Source organism: Typopeltis vanoorti, chromosome 9 (genome assembly GCF_054136105.1).
Source record: "Typopeltis vanoorti isolate ZY-2024b chromosome 9, IOZ_Tvanoo_1.0, whole genome shotgun sequence".
Taxonomy (NCBI): domain Eukaryota; kingdom Metazoa; phylum Arthropoda; class Arachnida; order Uropygi; family Thelyphonidae; genus Typopeltis; species Typopeltis vanoorti.
The window spans coordinates 136,666,048-136,690,308 of NC_143557.1; the positions used below are offsets into that span (position 1 = coordinate 136,666,048).

Sequence of the window (24,261 nt, forward strand, 5' to 3'; positions counted from 1 at the left end):
CATGATACAAACTGGTGTTAAAATAGATGTTCATCAATAAGATATTACAGAATATCATGAAATATTACTTTGCATGTTATGAAAATATGCAAAGGAATTGGCATTGCCTCAGATGATTAACTTAAGTATCAGCTCTAGTGAAGTCCTGCAGGAGTAGAGGGAAAAAATGTTATACTGAATGAAGGAGACTCCAGAACTGGAATAGCAAACTCTAGCTCCATCAGTATCTTTGAGTGATGGAAAAGTTGGTCAGAGACAGAATTCAGGAATGGGTGAATAAGCATATGATACCATATGGGAACAACATGGCTTTGTGAAGGGATGGTCATTCCTTAATAACATGCTCACTTTTTATGATAGTTATGGCTAAGTCATATAAAGAGAATAATTACACAATGATGCTGCTGGATTTTATGAAGGTTTTGTGCTTGACAGAATGCCACATTGAACTCTCTGAAAATTTGAACAAATGGGGATGGATATAATGTTGGTGATATGGATAGTTAAAAGTTCAGAGTTTGGATTGAGGATCGCACTCATGTACATCTGTATTATTGTGCTCGGTTCTGGTCACCTGGGTTTCTTGGGATGAGGAAGTAGTGGAGAGGATTCACAGGAATTGGCCAAGATAGCGAGTGGCCTGTAGAATGCCCCTAGGATGATAAATCGAGAGTTTGTGGGTTGCAGGAGGTAGTTGATAGATGGAAAAGGAGCAGATTTGATAGAAATATTTAAATATTTATTTAAGAAATATTATTATTATAAAAGGGTTTTATAGGAGTAATGCAGAGGAAATATTTCATCATTTGGCTAGAAGAAACAGAACAATTGGTCATCCCTAGTAATTGAATAAGAGTTTGGTTAGCAAGAGCTGTGTAATTATAATAATAGGTGTGTAACTGTCTGATAACTGGTAGCAAAAGTTTATATTTAGATGGGTAGGATTGTGTATAATAACAACTGTGGATATTAATATCTTTCTTTTGGTCTTGCAATAACATTGGTTTAAGATCTGTGATGTGTTCCACTTTTTTATATCGTAAAATTATTGTTTGGGCACTTCAGGTAGCTGCATCAGTTTCACTAGACAAAGTAAGAATTCTTGTACAGTTAAAGTCTGAACACATTTCTGCTTTTCTAGTTCTTCAGAAATTTTTCATCTTGTAGAAATGGAGCTGATGTACAAGAGGGAATGTATCAAATTAAACTTGCCAAGAAATTATATTCTTGTTTATATATCCTTTTATTTTTCACTATTATCCTAACTATTTTATGGTGTACTTACAGATAAATCTGGTAACATTTCATTTATCATAGCCACTCTTCGGAATCTGGTGAAACTCAGTTCCTTGGTTAAGTTTTTATCATTATTTATGAGATGGGCAGCTTAAGTGCTCCCACTCTTGATATGATCCCTAGCTTTTGAGGTTGACAATGATGGAACTGAGCAAGCATGTGAATATCTGTCGGTTGAGTTGGGTTTCTGTGTGTAGTAATTCTTCACCTGTTGAAAGACTGACAAAGCCTGGCACCAGAAAGGGATGTATAGAATAAATTCTTAAATGCAAAGAGTGTCATAATGCAATTGTGTTTTTAGTATTTTTATGATATGGAACAACTGGTTTATTAAAGAGTGTTGTGTTTCATATAATTTGGTTTAAAATTTAGGGTGATTGTAGCAACAGGTATAAAAGGGAAGAAACTTATGACTTTATCTACCTAATTAAGTATACTTTAGCCAGTATACATGCTAATATATAAAGACTACTCCCTCCAGCAGTTCAAAGGAAATGATATTAACAGATTATTTTGCTTTTCATCTCAGCCCACACGCACAGCATTTATTTGCTGCTGGCCTTGCAGTCTATCAGTTAGATTTATATGTATGTATGTGTGTAATCTCACTCCTACACAAGAGAGACCACAAGGCTTATAGCAAATAAATTTCAGATGGATGAAGAGCAAATTAACCTGTTGATATTACTCTTCAATGGTTGAGGTTGTAGTCCTTGGGAATGATTCATGGTAAGGCTGTTATACAGATTGGAGGTTGATGGAATAAAAGTTGAATAGAAGTGGCAGGTTTAGAAAGTCAGTATTGCAACCGTAAAAGTTGAAATACTGACTTTTTGCAGCTGTTGTGTATGTTGCAGTTAGGCACAAATGAGGACATAATAGATGCTAGCTTTGCTGAACAGCACATTGGAAATATCTGCAGAAGAGAGAAAATTCCAAATTTAACTGACTTTGAGACAAGAGCTGAAAAGAGTGTGAGAGAGAGTTGTCACTCAACTGAACTTCTCTCTTCTGAACCACATCAAGAATTTTTAGAGAGACTTTAGGTGCACTATTGCAAATTTGAGAGCAGTGTTTTAAAGATGGGAAGATTTCAGATTTGTACAGAGTAAGTAACTGGATAGATGAAAACTAATGTCTTGCCTTGAGTGAAAATCAATTCAAAGTTTTTTGAAAGGTGAGAATATTAGTGATGTTATTATGTCACAGAAGACCAAAAGTAAAGAGTCAGTGTTTGAATATAGAGATTTGATCTTGACTGTTGAGCATTTTCAAAGATAAGGAAAGAAGAAGAAGAACTAAGGTGTTTTTTAGAAGAAGAAAGGCAAAATTGTATTTTGAAAGCATTGAAGGAGGGTATTGACATCAGTTTTTGAGACGTTTATTATAGATGATCTTGAAGCTTGAGATGTTCAAGCACCGAAAGATTTGTTGTATGAATCTTTCGGTGGATGGGCTTTGAAATTGGTGAGAAGTCATGAATACAAATAAGAAAATAGGTATGGTCGGTGAACTAACAGATTCCTGTGGAAACCTGCATTAGGTGGAAAATCTGAAAACAGAAGTCTCAGTCTGCTTTCTGAGAGAAAATAGGCAATTCAATTAAAAAGGGAGGAAGACCATAAAATGGCAAATTGTTGAAGCTCTCAATGCCAAAACTTAGCATTTGTTCTTGAAATATCAAGTGCAACATCCCAGATTTCTCTAGTCCTTTTTATGGCTTGTGTCCAGAGAAGGATGATGTAAGCAAAGGGATCTGGATCTACTAAGGATCTTGATGCTAGATTCTGTGTTGGTGGCTGCTGATTAGTTGACATTTTTCCAGGTATTGAAGAAGTTGAAATAGGCACCTACTTCCATTTTGTAGGACGTATAGATTAATGGAGTGAAGCAGCACTAAGAAAGGATTAAAAATGTTATTTAATTCTTCCAATATTTCATCTCATTCACCGAGACTTCATCAGGGATTACAACAATATGAGACATAGCACACAAAGGCAACAACAAAACTTATAAGCGAATAGAAGAAGAACATAGCCAATTTCTTCCTTCTGTCCTCATCCATCCCTTAGGATGGGTAGAGTCCCCTAATGAGGAGTTTACAATGAATTAATGCCTGCTATCACTCCTCTGCTGCACCCCCTAAGGGCAAGTATTTATTACTGTAATCCATGTGTGTTCATGTGGGATGGTTTGCCAGTTCTGAGGGACGAAAGAACTGGCAAACCATCCAGGTGAAAAAACCCTCTACCTCCATATGAGACCGGCTAACTCACCTTTAGTCAAAAGAGACTAGACAAAGGTTCCTTATGTCATGGACTGGAGTCAAACCCAGGTCTTTTTGACCAATGGGCTTCGTCTATACTGACTGAGCTATGGAGGCTCATTGGCACTTTACAGAGATAATACATATAATCTTAGCTACTTCAACCAGATTTCTAACCAACCAACCTTAAAATCTGTGTTGTCATATTTGAAATTAAAACTAGGAGGATGAAGGATAATGGTTATCAATTACGTTGCAAAATGTAAGATTATTTCTAAATTGGTAAGGCTAGGGAATTGGGGTAATGATGGACAGAGAGTTGTTCAGAGGACATGTTGCAAAAATTGGTAAAATAGTTCATAGAATTGCTTGGATGCTGCTGGAAAAAAAACATTAACAAGTAAAGATAGGAAGGTTATTATCTCTCTTTATAAGACTATGATTTGGCCGTATCTTGACACTATTGTGGAAAGATTTGGTCACCTGAGTTTCTTGTAGATCAGATACTGATTCAGGAAATTCATAGACAAGTGACCAAGCTGGTGACAGTCTACAGAATGCTTCCTATGGGTATAGGTTAACAGTGTGTGTATTGCAGAAGTTTAGTTGGAAAAAAGTTTGGTCACCTGAGTTTCTTGGAGATCAGAGGCTGGTGACAGGTCTATAGAATGCTTCCTATGGGTATAGATAGGTTGACAGTGTGTGGATTGTAAAAGTTTAGTTGATAGACAGAAAAGATAGTACATGATAGAAACTGTTGAGGGATGCTATAAGACTGATGCAAAAAATAAACTTTTGGATACATAATGAATGGACAGAGAACTAAGGGACATCCCTGAAAGTTGTGTAAGAGTGTGGTTAGTAAGGGTGTGTAGACTAAATTCTTTTGCTCGAAGAGTGCTGAATGAGTAGAATAGATTGTCAGAATTAGATATTGGTGCCCTGACAATGAATGAGTTAAAGGAAAGGTTAAAGGAAAGGTGTGATAAGTATCATGCAATGAATCTTCTGGCTCTATGGAAATTCCTGTATAATAATAATGTTGTTCAAAAATGCTTCAACTTAAATTAGAAGTGACTTTGCATAATCAATTTTATGCTGTAGTAATTCTTTCTTTAATAATTTTGTTTTCTCCTTTTCTTTACAGGGATATATTGGTTTAATTTTAGTTCTTACTATTCAAGCTGTTGTCAAAATTCGGCAGAAGTTTCAGCGATTTTATTTGAATGAAGCAGATCCTAAACCTGGAGTTATTTTCCCAGATTCTACTCGGGCAAAAGCAGATGAAAATATTAAAGAATGCTTAAAATATATTGTAAATTTTTTTTTTTATAAGTTTGGGATAGAAGTAAGTAATCGTATTTTCTGATTGTTTAACAATAAACATACAGTGAGATGAATTATATGTTTTTGTTGAAGGCTGTATTTTTTAATTACTTGTTAAAACTGTGGATTAATTTTTGAAACTACATTGAACATGCAGTGACAGAAAATGGTACATTTTCATGTTTAAAAGGAAAATTTTTTTCTAGTTTGAAATCAAATTCTATATAATTTTTGTTACATGTATAAACCTCACAGCTTTTAGTTTGACATATACATCATGCCATTTTCATAGGCTATTTAGATTTCTGTTACTGTTTATATTTTTATGCTTTGTTAGCAAATACAACTTAAAAACACAGTACCTACAATTACAAAAGTAAATGATTAATTATAAGCATCATGAAAGATTATCATTAAGGCACTATTACATTTCTCTATGATAGAAATTGTTATTTGTTTGGGGCAGAGGGGAGGGGGTGAGGTTAAGTCTTTACAGTTCAATGTCAATCCTGTAATTACGTCTCAATAGTTAAAATTTTCTTCAATCACATTACCTCTCCTTTTGTCTATCAAACTCTGCAGTCCATATGCACTCGATCTATCCTCAAAGCTAACATTGTACAGTCCTCATGTCAGCTTTGTTATCTGCCTTTGCACCATCACCATCTCCTTTATCCCCTTCAAATCCTGATTAGAAAATCTGAGCAAAGTAATCAAGATATGAACAAGGCTTTATACAATGGAATCACCACTCTTCCACCTCTGCTGGCCAGCATCCTGAGTATGGCATCATGAGGGTTACTCATGATGCAATACTGAAAAGTACAATCCTCTGGGTTACTTTCACTACCTTTGCTATGTGTTTCCTAAACTTCGACTATCCTAGAGGAAGTGTATCTCTCGATCTTCAGAAGGATTTGAATAAGATGGTCAGATGGGAAAATAATGGGTGTTTCAGTTTAATGCAATTAAATGTGATGTTTTGAAATGTGGAATCCATCAATGGGAGACTGCACACTCTGTTTGGAGAACTATACCAGAGGAAGTTCTCCAAACAGAGTGTGCAGTCTCCCATTGATGGATTCCACATTTCAAAACATCACATTTAATTGCATTAAACTGAAACACCCATTATTTTCCCATCTGACCAGCTTATTCAAATCCTTCTAAAGATCTATTACATTGGCACTTTACTAATAACCCTCTCCAACTTCAAATCATTTGCAAAGTGAATATCCTCTTTCAGTACAGATCCCAATACTGAGCCCTGTGGAAGCCTGTTTGTAACCTTCTGCTTTTCTGATACTGCTCCCTCATACACAGCTCTCTGATATCTATCAGAAGACAGCCAGTCCCCAATCCATTTCATTAACCTGTTCTTTAAACCCATGTGCTGTAACTTATATATTAGCTTATCATGTAGTTTAGGTGGGCAATAAATTTCATTGCCTTGTGTGTGACCACCACCACCCTGCTTATTGGAGAACTGAAGTCACTTGAAAAAGTTCCATGTTTGGTCTCTAGAGCAGGGTTTCTGGACTATGTAACAAATAAATGAAAAAAAAAAATTAATAAAAATGAGGAAAAAATCCTTTGTCCACCCATGATATAAATGTACTTTGGTTTTTAGAAACCATGCATCATGAAAATTATGGAACCAGCTACTGCGTTCAAGTAAAACTTGTTTAATATAAACCAAAATAAACATATGACATTTCAACCTTCACATTAAGGTCATCATTTGGAGTATATACACACGTATAAAGAAATGAGCTGCATCACGGTCTATATGATATGCTAAAGTTACTGATCAACCATTAAAACTATTGGCCTGACCTCTGGTGGGAAAAGTAAAACAGCCTTTCTACATCATCATCTTGCCATCAACAATTTGGATGGCACACCATTCAGTCCAATTAATTTTCTAGCAAACCCTGACTTTAGGACAGCAATTTTTCAGCTTTTATTGGCCACCATCTATACTGGTTTGTTGTAATTTATATGTATACTTATATAAGTAATTTTTTTATGTTAACATGTTGCTTAATTTAATTTTGTAACCTAATAGATAATAATAACAGGACTCTAGCGTTGATGTACTAAGGTTTTTTTTTTTTCCACAAGAGGTCAGGCCAATAGTTTTAATGGTTGATCAGTAACTTTAACATACCATGTAGATTGTAGTGCAGCTTTTTTCTTTGTATACATGTGTATACTCCAGATGATGACCTTAATGTGAAAGTCAAAACGTCAAGTGTTTATTTTGGTTTACATTAAACTAAAGTTTTACTCTAACACAGTAGTTGTTTCCATAATTTTCATGATGCATTCTGAGCACCGTGTAAGCATGAAGGAAAAGGTTTATAGAAGTCTTTTATGGGTGGGAGCCACATCATCTTCATCCTTTTCCTCATCAATCACTCTTGTTACTTTATTATGAAAGGCAAGTAGATTATTAAAACAAGAACACCCCCTTAACAAATCCATTCTGACTATCACAGATAACATTATCGTCTGCCCAATGCTGTACATGATTTGTCATTAATTTCTCGAAAAGCGTAACTGCAGAAGATATGCAAACTGGTCTGTAGTTTGCCACGTCCATTTTACTGCCACCCTTATACAGTGCCGCTAGCTTATCTTCCTTCCACTCCTTTGGTACCTGTTCCATAGCCAGACTCTCACTGAAAAGCCAAGTCAGTGGAGCTATCAGTTCCATACCACATTATCTTAAAAAATATGGCAAAATCCTTTCCAGTCCTATTGCATTATTGACATAAGAAGTACTTAGTATTTGTAACATACTCCCCTCTTGTACTTCCAAACTTTGTACCTCCCTATTCTAGTAATGAAACCCTCTTTTCCAGAATGAAACACCTTAATAAAGTGATCATTAAACAACTCCACTATGTCTTTTGCATCGGTCGCTTTACTCACATTTTCATCTAACAGTGTAAGCTAACCAAACTTGGTGGAGAATTAATCCTTGATTTTTATTGCGTTATGTTGGTATTTTAAGCATGTTTAATTCTCCACCAAGTTTGGTCAGATTTAATAAAAAAAAAACATACCTCAATCAGACCTCGGACATTATGAACGTGAACAACAGAACGTGGCATCATCCAACATTGTATAAACTCAGCACTACTTTGAATCTGCATTCTGATTTTTAATTTTATGAATAGTCAGATGGCTACAACTGTATAGTATGAACTATTACTAATAATTTCTCTTTTCTTTGTGTTTTAAACTTTAAGTTTCCTTTTACCCCTGAAGATGTAAGTCAAACGACTTACGAAACTTGTCGGGTCTTATTAATTCATTGTGTTTTATATAGCTTATTAAAAAATGTGGTCCAATTACCGGAATATGCCACGTGAACTTTTAAACCACAGAAACCTCCACTTATAAGCAGTTTATTGCTCTTCTTTATCAAGCCTTGATAAGACCCCCATCTTGACTACTGTGCCTTGATCAGCACCAGGGTTTCTCCTTGATGGGGAGGTGGCAGAGAGGATCCAGAGGTGAGTGACCAAGATGATAGCTGGTCTATGGAATGAACCTTACGAAAACAGGTTGATGATCTGTGGGTTTCAGAAATTGATTGATTGGCAGAAAAGGGTGATATGATTGAGACATTCAAATTACTGAGGGGGTTTTTATAGGATTCACTTGGAGGAAATTTTTCAGAACAGGTCTGGTGATGTGAGAACTAGGTGCCATCCATGGAAACTGAGCAAGAGTGTCATTTGCAAGGGTGTAAGACCTAGGTGTTTTACTTGGAGAGTGGTGAATGAGTGGAATAAGCTGCCAGAATCTGTTATGGGTGCCATTACTGTAAATGACATCATGTTGGAGGATTAATGGATTGTATACAGCACTCAGAAAAGATTAAAAACAGAATTCAATTGCTATATTTCATCTCAGTCAGTGAGACATCTTCAGGGATTACAAAAAAACTAATGTAACATAAAAATAAATAACAAACAATATTAAGCCCAACCACATGGGTGATACTAAAGTCTCCACTGTACTTAACCCTGAACATTGGTCTATTCTCTCTGGCATCTCAGAAGCTTCTGCGCAGAAAGAATTTCAAAAAATGAAAAATAAACATATCAAGAAATTTAACAACCTTTGTAAAGCCAAGCCGCAAATTCAACTGCTCCAGATAGTAGTTAACTTATCGTCCAAAAGGCTCAACAACGATGGCATCAGTGCCCTAAGCCCCGGCCACAATTTCGCGGTTGCTCCAAAAGAAGTGCCAGTGATGTGATGTTCAACGTCAAACGCAAGATCTGTCGCTTACCTCTGGAGATAGTAAACAACATCAGACTTGACGTTGCCAACATCCTCACCCAGTCTTCACCTACAAAAAGTAATTTATCGTCCTCCCAACACACTGCTCTCATGAAATTACAAAAAGAAAAAAGTATCGTTATCACCATAGATGATAAGGGTAATGCCACTGAATACAATTGAAAAATGGAGATTATCCTCTGAGATCGCTCTACCTACACTTCACTAGAACACAACCCCCACAAAACCACAAGTTAAAAAACTAAAAAACAAACTTAAAATAGTGTCTTCCAGGCCCCCGGATATCACGAAAAAACTCAAACCTTTCTGTTCCCCACCCCAAATATACGGTTTACCAAAAATCCACAAACCCAATTCCCCACTAAAACCTATAGTAGATGCCACTAACTCACCTTGCTACAAACTGTCAAAACAGCTGGCAAACTCTCGGTACCCCCCCCTCCCCCTCACTGGACCTTCCACATCCCATATAAAAAAACTCTACCCATTTCAAAACCCTCATAGAAAATTTAACCTTAAATAACACAGACATATTGGTAAGCTTTGACATCTCTTCATTGTTTACCAATATTCCCTTAATTGATACCTTAACACTTCAAAAACGTTTTTCCTTCTGACATCTTAGATCTCTTTTCCTTTGCCATCTATTCTGGTTATTTTTCTTGGAAGAACAAAATCTATAAGCAGATTGAAGGAACTGCCATGGGTTACCCCCTCTTGCTAATTTTTATATTGAAGATTTTAAAAAACGAGCCATAGACTCAGCCCCTCTCAAACCTTCCATCTGGCTAAGATATGTAGATGATGTGTTCTCTATTTGGCCTCATGGCCCAGACACATTAGACTCCTTCCTCACTCACCTCAACAACCTACATCCAAGAATCCAGTTCATGATGGAAAAGGAAGAGAACAGTTGCTTACCCTTCCTAGACACCTTAGTTACACGCCCCCCCAACGGTACACTTTCCTTCATGGTATATAGAAAACCCATGCACACAGGTAAATACATCCACAAATGCTCCCACCACCACCCTGCTCAACAATATGGCATTATTAAAACTCTTACCAAGAGAGCCCACAATCTTTGTTCCAGTGGAACCGCCCTTACAACTGAGCTTGACCACATACACAACACTTTCCTCTCCAATGTCTACAGCAATCATAACATTAAAATAAAAAAATAATCAGTTCCTCCCCCATTCCCCGATCTTCTCTTCAAAAAGAGTTTAGAAATGCCATCACCATACACTACATCCGTGGCACATCTGAAAAAATAGCCAAGATTTTAAAAAAGTACAACCTACACACAGCATTTAAGCCGCACTGCAAACTTGCTACCCTTATCTGCTCTACAAAAGATCTGCTCCTTCCTCTCTCAGTGCCTGGAGTCTATAAAGTACCCTGTTCCTGTAAACTGACATACTTTGGACAGACAGGCAGATCTGCTACTATCCGCCTGGAGGAACATAAGTCATACATCTGCAAGCACGACTATGGTCAGTCAGGCCTGGCTGACCATGTCTTGGATGCAACCCACAGGATCTCATGGAAAAAAACCACCATGCTCCACCACAGAAAATTCAAAAGAGAAAGACTGTTCTTAGAATCAGCAGCAGGTCTCAGGAATCAACCAAATCTTAACAAATATAATTGCATTAAGTTTCCTAAGATTTGGGAAACGCTTATCACCAGAGGTCCCACTTTACATTCCAGGCCACCTACAACTGCCCTTAGAGAGCTCTCCACCTGGATAGGACTTTAGTATCACCCACGTGGTTGGGCTTAGTATTGTTTGTCATTTGTTTTTATGTTACATTAATTTTTTTGTAATCTCTGAAGATGTCTCATTTACTGAGACGAAATATATAGGAAGTATTAAATTCTGTTTTAATCCTTTCTGAGTGCTGTATACAATCCATTAAGCCTCCAACATGATGTCTTCAAAGCACTTAAGCCTCTACATACGGACTGTAAATGAGTTCAAACCAAAGTATGATAGATATTGTGCGAATGGTGAATAGTTCTTGACATGATGTTTAGGGCCTCCCTCGATGAGTCAGAGGACTCCTTGGAGTTGCCAGTAGTAATAATAATAATAATAATACTTTCTCACAATCCCTTTTTCTCAACAATATGTGGGTTATCAAAACCCTTCTCAACAGAGCTTCCAACGTCTGTTCTATCCAAGCTTCCCTTACAGCAGAACTTGCCTTTATTCACCAGACCCTCTTTGTCCGGTGCTTACAATGCCAAAAATATCTACAAATTATCTGTCCCTTCCAACCCCCCCCTCACATCCCTATTAACATAGAGACACAGTAATGCCCTATTTCTTGTACTCAGGGCACTTTAGTAAAAATAGCCAGAAATATAATATCTGCACTATCTGCCTAATTTAAAGCTGGTTTCCCTACTTTGCTCTCTTAAGGATCCTCTCCTCCCTTCTGGGTGTTTACAAAGTTCCTTGTTCTTGCAAATTATAATATTATTGTCAGACTGTAAGACTGCTAACATACACCTAGAAGAACGCAAAAAATACATCTGCCACCACAACTATTAGAAATCAGGTCTAGCTGACGATTTGTCCAATGCCTTATACAGAATCGGATGGAAGAAAAAAGACCTTGAAAAAAGAAGAGAGCATAAATCAGGTCTGGCATTCCACACAACCACTACTGGCCTTCAAGTACTCTGGCAACAAACAAAAATCTCATATATTGGTAATAACTGCTATACTAGAAAATTTGGAGAATCCTCACAAATACTTTAGGATCTCTACACAAAACCAATAAAAAACCAAGGCTTAAATTTACATCAGATATGTTCTGCTTTCATCAAAAATTTAACTACCATGGCTAGGATATAGCATGCATGATAGCAACAACTAGCAATGTTCCAACACGCATACAGTAATGAATTTATCATTTGTATTCTATTTTATCAATTATATTTAATGGTTGTGAAGTTATCAAAAACATCTAATATGTGTAATTAATTGTTAATAGGTTTTTGTTGTGTAAAACTTTCATGTACCACTAACCCTGATGATGCAAGTTTTATGATGTGCAAAACTTATCACGTTTTAATTGCTTATTTTTAGTAAACTCCTTATTTATATTATAATGTGGTATCAATACCAAAAACTTTCCACGGAACTGCTTAACCATAGAAACCTACGTCACATTTGAAACTTGTTTTAGAATATGCAGCAGACTTCAAAAAACAGTCTAATCTTAATAAATCTTAATAAATAAATAAATAGACCTCCTGTTTAACATCTAAGGCTATCCAACAGCACCCATAGAGGACACCCCTCATAGGGCTTTAGTCTTTATTTTTATTATTACCATAAGACTCCATGGAATCAAAGGCTCCTCTAGCAAGTCCCTTTGTCATACACACAGCTCATCATACTGCACAAATTCAAATTCTCTGCATATGCCACATTTTCAGGTCAGGTACTAATTATTCACAAAGTTTCATGCAAAAAATCTGCTTTTCACTCTGTCGTTTACATCCTCCTTATACAGCTTCCAGGGATGACCTCTTTTTCTCCCCTCATCTCCCATCATTTTATGAAAAACCTTTTCAACATTGATCCTATAACAACACTTTACCAACTTGTATGTCTCTATCATACAAGTTGGTAAACTTGTATGATAGAGACATACAAGTCTTCCTCCTATCCACTGGACTCGTAAATTGCATCTTCTCAACCTTTCTTCATATTCAACAATTCAGAGATCAGAAACTACTTTAGTCAATAACCTCTGGACCCTGTCCAACATATCTTCATTCTTTTGAAAATCAGGTGACTAAATCTGTGCAAAGTAATCCATGTGTGGCCTAATCAGAACCTTATACAATGGAACAAGAACCTCCTTACTTCTACAAGTCAGTGTCCTCTGTATTATTCCCAGAGTTTGTTGTGTTGTCCTCACAAATTTGGCAACGTGCCCTCTAAATTTTAGACACTTATCGACCATCACCCCAAGATCTCTTATTTCCTCCACCTCCAACAATGTATCCCTACCAAGCATAAATTCCACCACATTTCTTCAGCATATTGTTTCTTGTGTGTGTTATTACAATTTTAACATTGTATTCCTGATTATTTCTCTTTGTGATAAATTATTCCATTAAGGTGCACCATGAATATAAACAAGCACCTAAGCCTAAATACTCAAGTAGTAATATATGAAATTGTGATTATTATTAACATCTGACCTCCATGGAGTCAGAGACTCGCATGAAGGTACATGCTGTTGCACACAATGTCATCCAACTGTGCCTTAACTGATTCAATGTGTCTACATTCACAACACACTCAGGGCAATGCACATTCCACTTTTCAACCACTCTCTCCATGCAGAGAACCTGCTCCTCACTTCTCTGCTCACACCCTCCTTATACAGTTTCCAGCAATGGTCTATTGTTCTACCCCCTCCCATTCTGTGAAAAATCTCAACCAGATAACAACCCTTGAGCACCTTATATGTCTCAATCATATTCCCCTCCCCTTTCATCCTATTCATCAAGCTTTGCAACTCACATTCTCTCAATCTGTCCTTGTACTCCACATTCCAAAGGCCACTGATCTCCTTTGGAAATCTTCTCTGGACCTTGTCACATTATGAAAACCCAGTGATAAGATCTGCGCGCAATAATCTATACGAAGCCTGATCAAGGACTTATACAATAACCTCATAATGTCTTTATTTTTACATGTAAGGGTCCTCCACATCATTGCCATTATTCAATGTGATGTCTTCACAACTTGTGCAATGTGGTCCCTGAATTTCAGGTTCTTGTCCATCATCACTCCTAGATCTCTCATCTCCTCTACGTCCTTTAAAATTTCCCCACCAAGTGTATGCTTTGCATCCATTGTTGTTTACCAGATCTTAAAACCTTACACTTTGCAACATTGAACTAACAGTTCCACTTACATGCCCCATTCATGCAATTTATTCAAGTCCTCCTGTGAGACCATAACATGCACTTGACTCTGCATTGCTCAATTTTGCATTATCTTTTTCTACAATCATCTGCATATCAATACCAACTTCCTGATATTTATCTTCCAGCCAGTCACTGATCCAACTCAGAGTCTGTTATCCAATCCCATCTGTTTCAATTTATTTAACATCTTTTCATGTGGCAATCTATCAAAAGCTTTTGCAAAATCCAAGTATACCACTGTAAATGCATATCCTCTCTCCAAGGTTTTTTTAACCTTCTTATAGTACATAAGTTAGTAAAATATGATATCCCTTTAACAAACCCATGCTGATAACCACAGAGAATACTGCTGTTATCAGCCTATTTCTCTATTCTACTTCTCGCCAATCTAATACCTTCACCACAACTCCAGATATACAAATTGGCATAATTTGTAGCCACAGCCTTATCACGACCTTTATTCAGCAGAACAATTTTACCCTCCTACTTCCTTGGAACCCATGCTGTTGTAAGCTCTTATTAAACAGTCATGCCAATGCTACTGCCAATTCCCTGGAAGTGTCCCTTTTGATGCATGGTAATATTTCATCAAATCCTATCACCTTATTGACATCAAGGTTATTTATTTTCTGAAATACCTCCTGCTCACTCACAATTAAGCCATATTAAGCCTATACACTTAAGTTTCTCATGATTCCACCCTAATGAGGATGAAACACCCTTATAAATTTATCACTGATTACCTCATCAATGTCTTTTTCAGCTGTTACCATTCTATCATTTTCATCCATTAATGTCATTTTACCATGATTAAATGAGTCGAAAAGAAAGTGATACAAGGGCTAGGGCGTACCCCTTAATCGACTCTCAGCCACATCGCCCTACAGCTGCGAGAAGTACACGAGGGCTACCGCATCAAGGGCTGGTGTGGTTAAAGAAGTGAGCCCAGCAAGTGGAGAGAATGTTGCGAGAGGGAACTTTGAATGTTGGAAGCATGGCTAGAAGGGGAAGAGAGGTGGCAGACATGATGAGGTTGAGGAAGTTGGACATTTTATACGTGCAAGAGACAAGGTGGAAGGGGGGAAAGGCGAAGGAACTTGTAGATGGGTATAAATTGTTCTACTTTGGAGCGAATAAAGAGGGAAGAATTGGTGTCGGAATTGTGGTGTGTAGCAGAATGACAGACAAAGTACTTGAAGTGGGTAGGAGGGACGACAGGATCATGCGAATGAAACTGGGTCTTGGAGAAGAGCAACTGGTCATCTTATGTGTATATGCCCCACAAGTTGGCTGTATAGCAGGAGAGAAAGATGAATTCTGGAACGTGCTAGATGAAAAAATGAGGGAACTGGAAGAATACGAGATGGCGATTGTTGGAGGAAACTTGAACGGACACATAGGAAGACAGAATAGAGACTGTGAAAGGGTGCATGGTGGCCCTTTCACAGAGTGGAAATGATGAACCGGGAATGAGAGAGGATTTTGGACTTTTCAGTAGCATTTGAGCTGGCAATTGTGAACCCTTTTTCTGTAAGAGAGAAAAGCATTTGATAGCATTTAGAAGTGGCAACAATAGTTCACAGATTGACTACATTTTGACTAGAAGAAAAGATGTTAAGGCAGTAACAAATTGTAAGGCACTCCCAGCAAATCAAGTGGCACAACAACACCGGCTGCTGACTTTATTTTAAAGTCGAAGATAAGAATCTTTGGAAGCCATGGGAGGAAGAAAATTGAGTGGTCTCGCTTAAAAGAAGAGAGTGCAAGGAACTGTTTTAGGGAGAAGGTGTTAGAGAGGATTTCGGATGGACTAGAAAGTGTACAATACTGGTAGAGACATAATTCAAAAGTAATTCTAAGCTGTGCAATCGAAGTGCATGGCTAAACATCCGGAAAGATTAGAGAGCAGAAGGAGAGTTGGTGGTGGAATAATAATGTACAAGAAGCAGTGATGGCTAAGAGGAAGGCAAAACAGAAGTGGAAGAGGACAGAGAGGAGTACAGAGAGAAAAAGCGAGAAGCCAAGAGAGTTGTTGCACAGGCAAAGGCCATGGCATACCAAGACCTTTATGATCACTTAGAAACGAATGAAGGACAATGAAAGATTTATCAATTGGAAAAATGTAGAAATAAGGCATCAAAGGACATCGTACATGTGAGGCAGATCAAAGACTCTAGAGGAAGGTATTAAGGAGGAATGTGGATATAAGAAACGGATGGAGAATATACTTTGAAGGGCTTTTGAATGAAGAATATGCAAGGACTCACAGAGAAGATGAGGGGATGGTGCAGAACATTAGTAGAGTGGAAGTGAAGGAAGCCATGAAGAGGATGAAGAATGGAAAATTAGTGGGCCCTGACAGGATTCCAGTGGAGGCATGGAAGGCACTGGGGTAAGAGGGAATTGACCTGCTGTGGGACCTGTTCATGAAAGTTTGCCAACAGGAAAATATACCCGAGGAATGGAGGGAAAGTACTCTTGTCCCCATCTACAAGGGTAAAGGAGGTGCACAAGACTGTAAAAATTACAGAGGAATAAAGTTGATGTCCCACACAATGAAAATCCTAGAGAGGGTTCTTAATGGAAGACTGAGGAAGGAGGTGGAGATTGCAAAGGAGCAATTACTTCATGCCTGGTCGATCGATGACAGATGCTATCTTTGGGTTACAACAGATGATGGAAAAGTTTTGAGAGAAGCAATGGAAGCTTCATCTGATATTTATTGATCTGGAGAAAGCGTATGATAGAGTGCCAAGGCAAGAAGTTTGGGGGTGTCTGAGGGAGAAAAAGGTACCAGAGAAATATGAAGATGAGTTCGAACCCATCTGGGACAGACAGAAAGTTTTCCAGTGACAGTTGGCTTGCATCTAGGGTTAGCATTAAGTCTGTTCCTGTTTAATACAGACTCATACCTCTCGACTGGAAGAGAGAGGTATGAGTCTGAGCAGAAGTAAGACAGAGTATATGTGTGTTGCAAAGTGGATAGCATCCAGGAGACAGATCTGGAGCTGGAAGGAAATGTCATCAGGAAAGTCAGTGACTTTAGATACTTAGGTTCAACAATGAAAGAGGATGGTGAGGCTGAGAAAGAAGTAGGATGCAGAATACAAGCAGGATGGAGGAACTGAAGAGAGATGGCTGGAGTGCTATGCAATAAGAGGATTCCGATCAATCTAAAAGGCAAAATCTACAGGACAGTAGTGAGCAGCTATGACATATGCTATGGAAACTGTGGCACTGAGGAAAAATAACATCAACAAGGATACAGGAGGCATTTGTATGCCTCCTGTATCCTTGTTGATGTTATTAAGAACCCTCTCTAGGATTTTCATTGTGTGGGACATCAACTTTATTCCTCTGTAATTTTTACAGTCTTGTGCACCTCCTTTACCCTTGTAGAAGGGGACAAAAGTACTTTCCCTCCATTCCTCGGGTATATTTTCCTGTTGGCAAACTTTCATGAAGATGATTTATTGAGATGGTTTGGTCATGTGATGAGGAGGGAGGAAGAGTGTGTGGGAAGAAAGGTCATGTAGACGGATGTGCAGGAGAGGCGGAAGCATGGGCAGCCAAAGAAGAGATGGAAGGAGATGGTGGAGGAAGACTTGAGGATGAAGAACTTGTGTGGCTACAGCCCAAGACAGGAGGTTGTGGAGGAGACTCGCCATAAACAGCGACCCTACTTAAGTGGGAAATGCTGCAGAAGAAGAAGAAGAAGAATGCCATTTTACCATGATCATTCTTCCTTCTACTTGGCACATATCTAAACTCTATGGTTTTTCTTGCCTAATTTACCAATTTCTGCTCATACTGCAGTGTTGTTTTCCTTACTATCTGAGTCACTCTCCTGGCTTGTTTTTTATGATCTTCATGCAACTGATTATTATCATTATTCATCCTGTACTGTCTCCAAAGTACCTTCTTTTTCAAGATTTCATTCCGAAGTCACGCATCCATTTTACACCTTTTTACCTTTGCAATACATTCACACATTGATGCTGCTATCTATTTCTTTGTCAGTTCCGAAGCAGCATTTATTTCCTTACTGCTCAACTCCTTGTTTCATGTTATAGCTCCAAGCTGTCTCCTAAGCTTGTCATAATCAACAGCTGTGTACTCTCACATATATCCTTTCCTCACAGAAGTCTGCATATGGCTAACCACAACTCATGTAATCACTTTATGATCACTCTCACCAACTGGAGGAAAGTGTGAAACCCCACTCACAATTAAATCCTCTGATGAAATAATCAAATCTAAAACTTTCAATCCTCATGTGCCCTCCTTTACATGCCTCCTGAGATAGTTGTCTGTCAAGAACTCAAGAAATTCATTTTCCTTATTCCCAAATGCTACCTCTACATCCCAATCTATACTGCAATAATTAAAATCACCTGTAATAATTCCCCTTGTGTTGTTCACTAACCCAAGTTTTTATTTATTTTTTATTTTACGTCTTGATCACAATCTTTCCCATTCTCTAGCCTATAGCAACATTCAACTAAATGTCTTCTTGTCAATTTCCACCTTGTGAACAGCACATTCCTCATAATCATTGCCACTTTTTCCCTATTTGATGTCTGCCTTTTGTGGACATCATTCCCCTGCTATCATCAGCATCAGTACTCCTCTCTCTTCTTGTCCTCTCTATCTTTATCAAAAACACTGTATCTTTCCATTTCTATTCCTGCTTTGATATCATCTTCATTCTACTACGTTTCACTTATTCCAACAATTTTGGAGCAGATAAACTTAATTGGTGAAACCATTCCTTATTTTTGATACTTCTGGCATTTGGTATTTGTAAACGAACGCAGTAATTCACTTTTAGGTCTATAACCAGTTCTGCCCATGCCACTTGTTGGTTGTGATTTCCCAAACATACATGCCCAATTACCTTTATCACACTTTCCACTTATATCTGTTCAATGTCAACTTCCCTGTGCACATTGCAGTATACTACATCTTAACACACGCACGCATTCACTGCCACTTTCAACATCCACTCTACCTATGCCATGTCTTTCTGTCCATCCAGGCTCATCCCCATTTCACTGTTCCTTCTGCATTTCCTTTCTCTTCATCTCTCACGCTGCTACTGTTTTCACTGCCAAGCACTTCTGTCTCTTCAATACAACTGTCCTGATTTTTCACTTCATCTCTTGCACTCATCATGCACTGTACTTCCATTTAGCAATACTTTCTTCAGTACACTCAATCCAAAGCCAGTCAAATGCAACCCACCACACCTCTATAATTCCATTTCTCCCTCAAACACATGCCATACATCCACAAATTGTACTCCCATCTCCTCGAACAGCTCTGCTAGCATACAATTCATGATTCTGGCTCTCCATTTCAACTCATCATTGTCATACCTCTGTAACACACTGACAGCCTTTCTCACTACACTGTTTTTAATAACCTTGTGATATTTGCCCTCATATGCTCTTTATGTCCATTTAGATCATTTGTCCCCCCCAATCACCACTAACTCTCTTTCTCATTTCTTCCTCATGTCTGACGCCTGAATTATACATTCTGCCTTGTGGATAAGTAGACACTCTCTCTCATTAACTTATCCTCTAACTATGGAATCTCTATATACTGCTATGCTGGATTTACTCATCTTTTTTAATGTTTTTTCTTTCATTCTATTATTTTGCACACTTTCATTAGTTTTCACTATACAGTTAATATCACTCTGCATATTTATCATTTCATTTTTCATTTTCAATAACTGTTTCGTCAAATCTTGCATTCCAACAATTTTTCTCTCTCTCTCTCTCCCACATTCTCTCTGCCTCTTGTTCTTCTGCACCTTACTTTCACCTTGCTTTAAGGTGCATTCTTAAAGCAGCAAAACTTTCCATTTTGCTGCTTTAAGAATGCACCTTATGCTTGCACTGTTAACTCCTGTCTCACATGCACATTGTGTGGTAGACTTCTGCAGTGAACGTGTAAACTGTTTCAACACCATAGCCGTGGAAGCAGGACTTATTGCTGTGTGAGGCCTCCCGGATCTTGCCTTGTGCACATCACACACAGTACCATGGCTCTCAAACTTATCATGAATATGCGCAATTGTCAGGCGTGTTGGAGGTTGTATTGCAAACTCACTCCTCCATTGTTGTTCAACGACATTCTCAAATTTGAAATACCACTTTAAAATTGTCTTACATTCCTTGAACGGCAAACGTGCCTTGGCCATTTTGTTTAACTCTCCTACCAGTCACGTGTTGATGCTAGTATTCAAGTGAGTAATGAACATCTTTTGAGAGAACATCATACTACACATTGCTACAGTAATTCCATCCAACTTCGAAAAAAGTCCATAGATGACATATGTTAAAGTGTGTGTATATATTTTTTGATGGACTCTGTATCTTGCACTTCCTACAAATCCATACTTTCTCTCATCTCCCATTTATTCTCTCTCTTTTCACAAATACAACTTTTACACTCTGCCATGCATACATATTACACTCACAACATCAAGTTATTTTTTAAAAGTGTATGTCATTAATGCCACTTCATTTTCATGGCGCTCACCTAGTCACACCGGTCGATGCTCACATGAGTAATGCCATTGCATTAGATTTAAAGTATTTCAACTAATAAATCCTGGAGAAATCATGCCAAAAATCTCACAGATATACTTTATCAAAAATAAATAGTAGAACACTAAAATTCATAAAATATAGCCAATTATTACTCAGAATAGTACTTATCTTTTCCAGAGCTCTTTTCCAATAATTCGGTCTAAACTTATTGTGTTTATAGTTAATCCATTAGCATACAAAAACGTCTGTGACGAGTCTTTTGTTTATTGCACCAAAATTGATTTTGATGTATCCAGACATTACGAAGTTCGCATCAATTTCAAACGAATTTAGAGCCAACTTTAAAAATAATTTATATGTCAAAGGGTTAATTGATTTTTGATATTTAAATATCAGTGTAGAGAAGATATGATGTATGTTGTCATCATCCCATTATTATTTAATGACTTGTGGTTTTCTTACTAGTTTGTGCATGTTTAACAACATATGTTGTTTTGCTTTTAGTAATGTTCTTTTAAAAAGACTACTAGCAATGTTGTTATGGTAAAGATGTATTTTGAACAGCATTTGATGTTTTGCTTTTTTGTAATCATCCTATTTAGAAAAGCACTAGAAAGTTGTGGGTGGTTTTTGCCATTTTACAATGTATACTTCCTGTGTATTGCTTATATGTGTTTGAATGCCTTATCTCACCCTGTCGCTTATTAATGATTAAACATAATTTCCAATTAATATGGAAATATTTCTTTATGGACAAAATAAGGCTTGCCGAAATGTCCTGAATAGTTAATATTTTTCTCTTTGAAATACTCTTGAGTATGCATATGATAAATATGTTACAATTTTTATGTTATGTACCATCCACAGTGGTTGACTTTTCTTTTCACCTACACAACTTTTACACTCTGCCATGCATACATATTACACTCACAACATCAAGTTATTTTTTAAAAGTGTATGTTGTTAATGCCAAGCTTGTTTGGCAAGCTTTCCTTTATCTGTGCATTGCAATGCGATGAGTTAATCTTTCTTATAACAGTTATAATTGTATATATTTGTATGATAGATGCTATTTGACTAACAGTTTTCTTGTTTGATAGTTCACCTTTATTACCATGGCTGTGTATATTGGATCACGTCTGGATGTATTTTCAACAATATATGCTGTTTTGCTCTGTGTAATGTTCCTTTTGAGAAGAAGAGTGCTAGCAAAGTTGTGGACTGTTTTTGTCATTTTACAATGTATTATACTTCCAATACAGTATTTAATATGTGTCGGAATTCCTCCTGGCCTTTGTACACGTAAGTTTTTATTGACACCCTGAAAAACTGAAATGATTCTCTTTTATAATTTGATATTTGATTCATGGAAGTATATAGTAAACTTGCAAGGTCTTTATGAATAAATTATATATTTAGTTTAATCCTTTATCCAAGGGTTAGCAAACAAAGTTTGCACCTGAAGTAGCTTCAGGACTGGGGCAACTCATGGTAAAGATGGACTGACTTCACATGACTTGCCTTAGTATCCCATAATACAAAGCATCTCCTTGCAGACATGTATAATACTATGCATTATGTGAAGGGTCACTACCAAGATCAGTTTTGACCTTTATTGAGGTCTCTTAAGTGGGAGCCAGACATTATACATGTCTGCAAGGGGATGTGCTTTGCATTATGGGATACTAGGGCAAGTGATGTGAGGTCAAGTCCACCTTTGTTACGAGTTGCTCCAGTACTGAAGATACTTCAGGTGCAAACTTTGTTTGCTTACATTTGGATAAAGAATTAAAGTAAATATATAATTTATAGTCTAACCAAGTGAAAAAAATTCCAACGTATTTATGAATAATAGTGACATTTTGATGCTTTGTTATAGTGAAGGAGTTAATTATAATGAGCGTTGACTGTCAAATTTTTTGCTACAAGTGTTTTTAATAAGTAATAAAGACTTAATATTTTAGACCATATATCTTATTTTATTTGACATATTTAATGCAGCTTTCATCACTTTGATGCAGCAGAGGTTGCGGTACCTGTACAACCCCTCCATGTGAGACATCTTTTTTTTGGTGGTGGGGGGTGTTGAAACATCGATTGTAGTGACCCTCTTCATTCTTTTTCTATGCTTTTCTTCCCATATTTTTTGCCATTTTTCGTAAGTTTCTTTTCACTATTCTGTCTTCCAGATCACCATCACTGGGATCCAACACCATGCGAATCTGTTTGCAGTGGTATGACCAGTTGACATCTGAAAAGGGAGATCCCAGTAGTCTGGTACTACATTGGCTTTTGCTTCAGCTAGTGGGCTTGCCTGTGATGGTTAGCAGTACTCAAGTAAGTCTCCTTCCTTATGGCCTGGGGACAGGGCTCAAGCCCAGTATAGCATTCAAGTTAGCCCTGAAATTTATTGCTCCCAAAGCTAACTCAAACTTGCTTGCCAGAGCTCTAGCCCCTTTTGAGAATGAGTAATTTTTCATCCTCAGGTTCAACAGAGACCCAGCCAACCATTAAAACATCAATTCAAAATGAAGCATAAAATATCAGGGGCAGCAACTGTTTTAATATTACAATCAGCTAAAGAATGTCTACTTGAGAAAATGTCACCTTCTTCATTCCAAAGGATTTGGAAATTTTGGCACAATCTCCAAAATCAGTTAAGAAGCTCCATTCAAGGGGACATTGTTAGTAGAAATTGTAGAAACCAAAACTCAGACATGATAGTAGCTCCTTTGTGCATAATCTTTCAGAGGAATACCTATAATAGTTAACTAATCATAAAACATTGAACTACTTTTGAGGAGTAATAGAGTGGGATCTCTTCAATCTTGATAAGGAGATCTATTCCTGAATGAAAGACCAAGGAGTGACATCTCTACATATGAGAATAATGTAATACTCATGAGTAAGGATGGTCACTTATTTCTAACTAGGAATATCATCCTTACTTTCATCACACTTAAATAACCATCTGTGAAAGCAGAGTATATAAACTGCCCAGTTAGACTATACATCCTGAACCCTTTGACCGTACTTTTGACATTTTAAAGCAGTGCAAAGCACTGCTTTAAAATGTCAAAAGTATGGTCATTTTTTGCCATAAAGATAATAAGAACAAATACTGTAAGTGCAAAGTACTAAAATGCCCTAGTTGTGAAGGAGCACCCCCTTGCATGCTTGTGAATAAGGTGGAGGAAGAAAAGGAGATCCACAAAATATAAGCTGAGTAGCATTCATTTTCTGATATGTACCATCAAGGAGTGTTCAGGCTATAATGACAGCACTGCCTGATTATGTTTATATTATTAACCATCTCCTAATTTTCCTCACATTGTGAATTTCTTCACATTTTTCCTCCAAATTAGTCTATTACTTGTAAGTACTCTGATATTGTCATATCTGACATTTCATTCTTCTAAGGCAGTTCTGACTGAATTGATCCACCTAGATCTTGGTCTTCCTCTGGGTCTCTTTCCTGCTAACTTGGCATCAAACACCTGTTTTGTTAACCTTTCCACACCCATTCTA

At 37.4% G+C, this 24,261-nt stretch overlaps 1 protein-coding gene across 3 annotated transcripts in view; it reads left to right on the plus strand.

Moving 5' to 3' along the window:
- Nucleotides 1-24,261, plus strand: part of Piezo (piezo type mechanosensitive ion channel component) — a 1,325,935-nt gene that overhangs the window by 539,813 nt on the left and 761,861 nt on the right. For all 3 annotated transcript variants that reach the window (XM_090398322.1, XM_090398324.1, XM_090398323.1), the window contains 2 exons: nucleotides 4,710-4,910; nucleotides 21,834-22,035. In XM_090398322.1, the coding sequence (XP_090254448.1) occupies nucleotides 4,710-4,910; nucleotides 21,834-22,035 (403 nt within the window). The remainder of the gene's footprint in view (nucleotides 1-4,709; nucleotides 4,911-21,833; nucleotides 22,036-24,261) is intronic.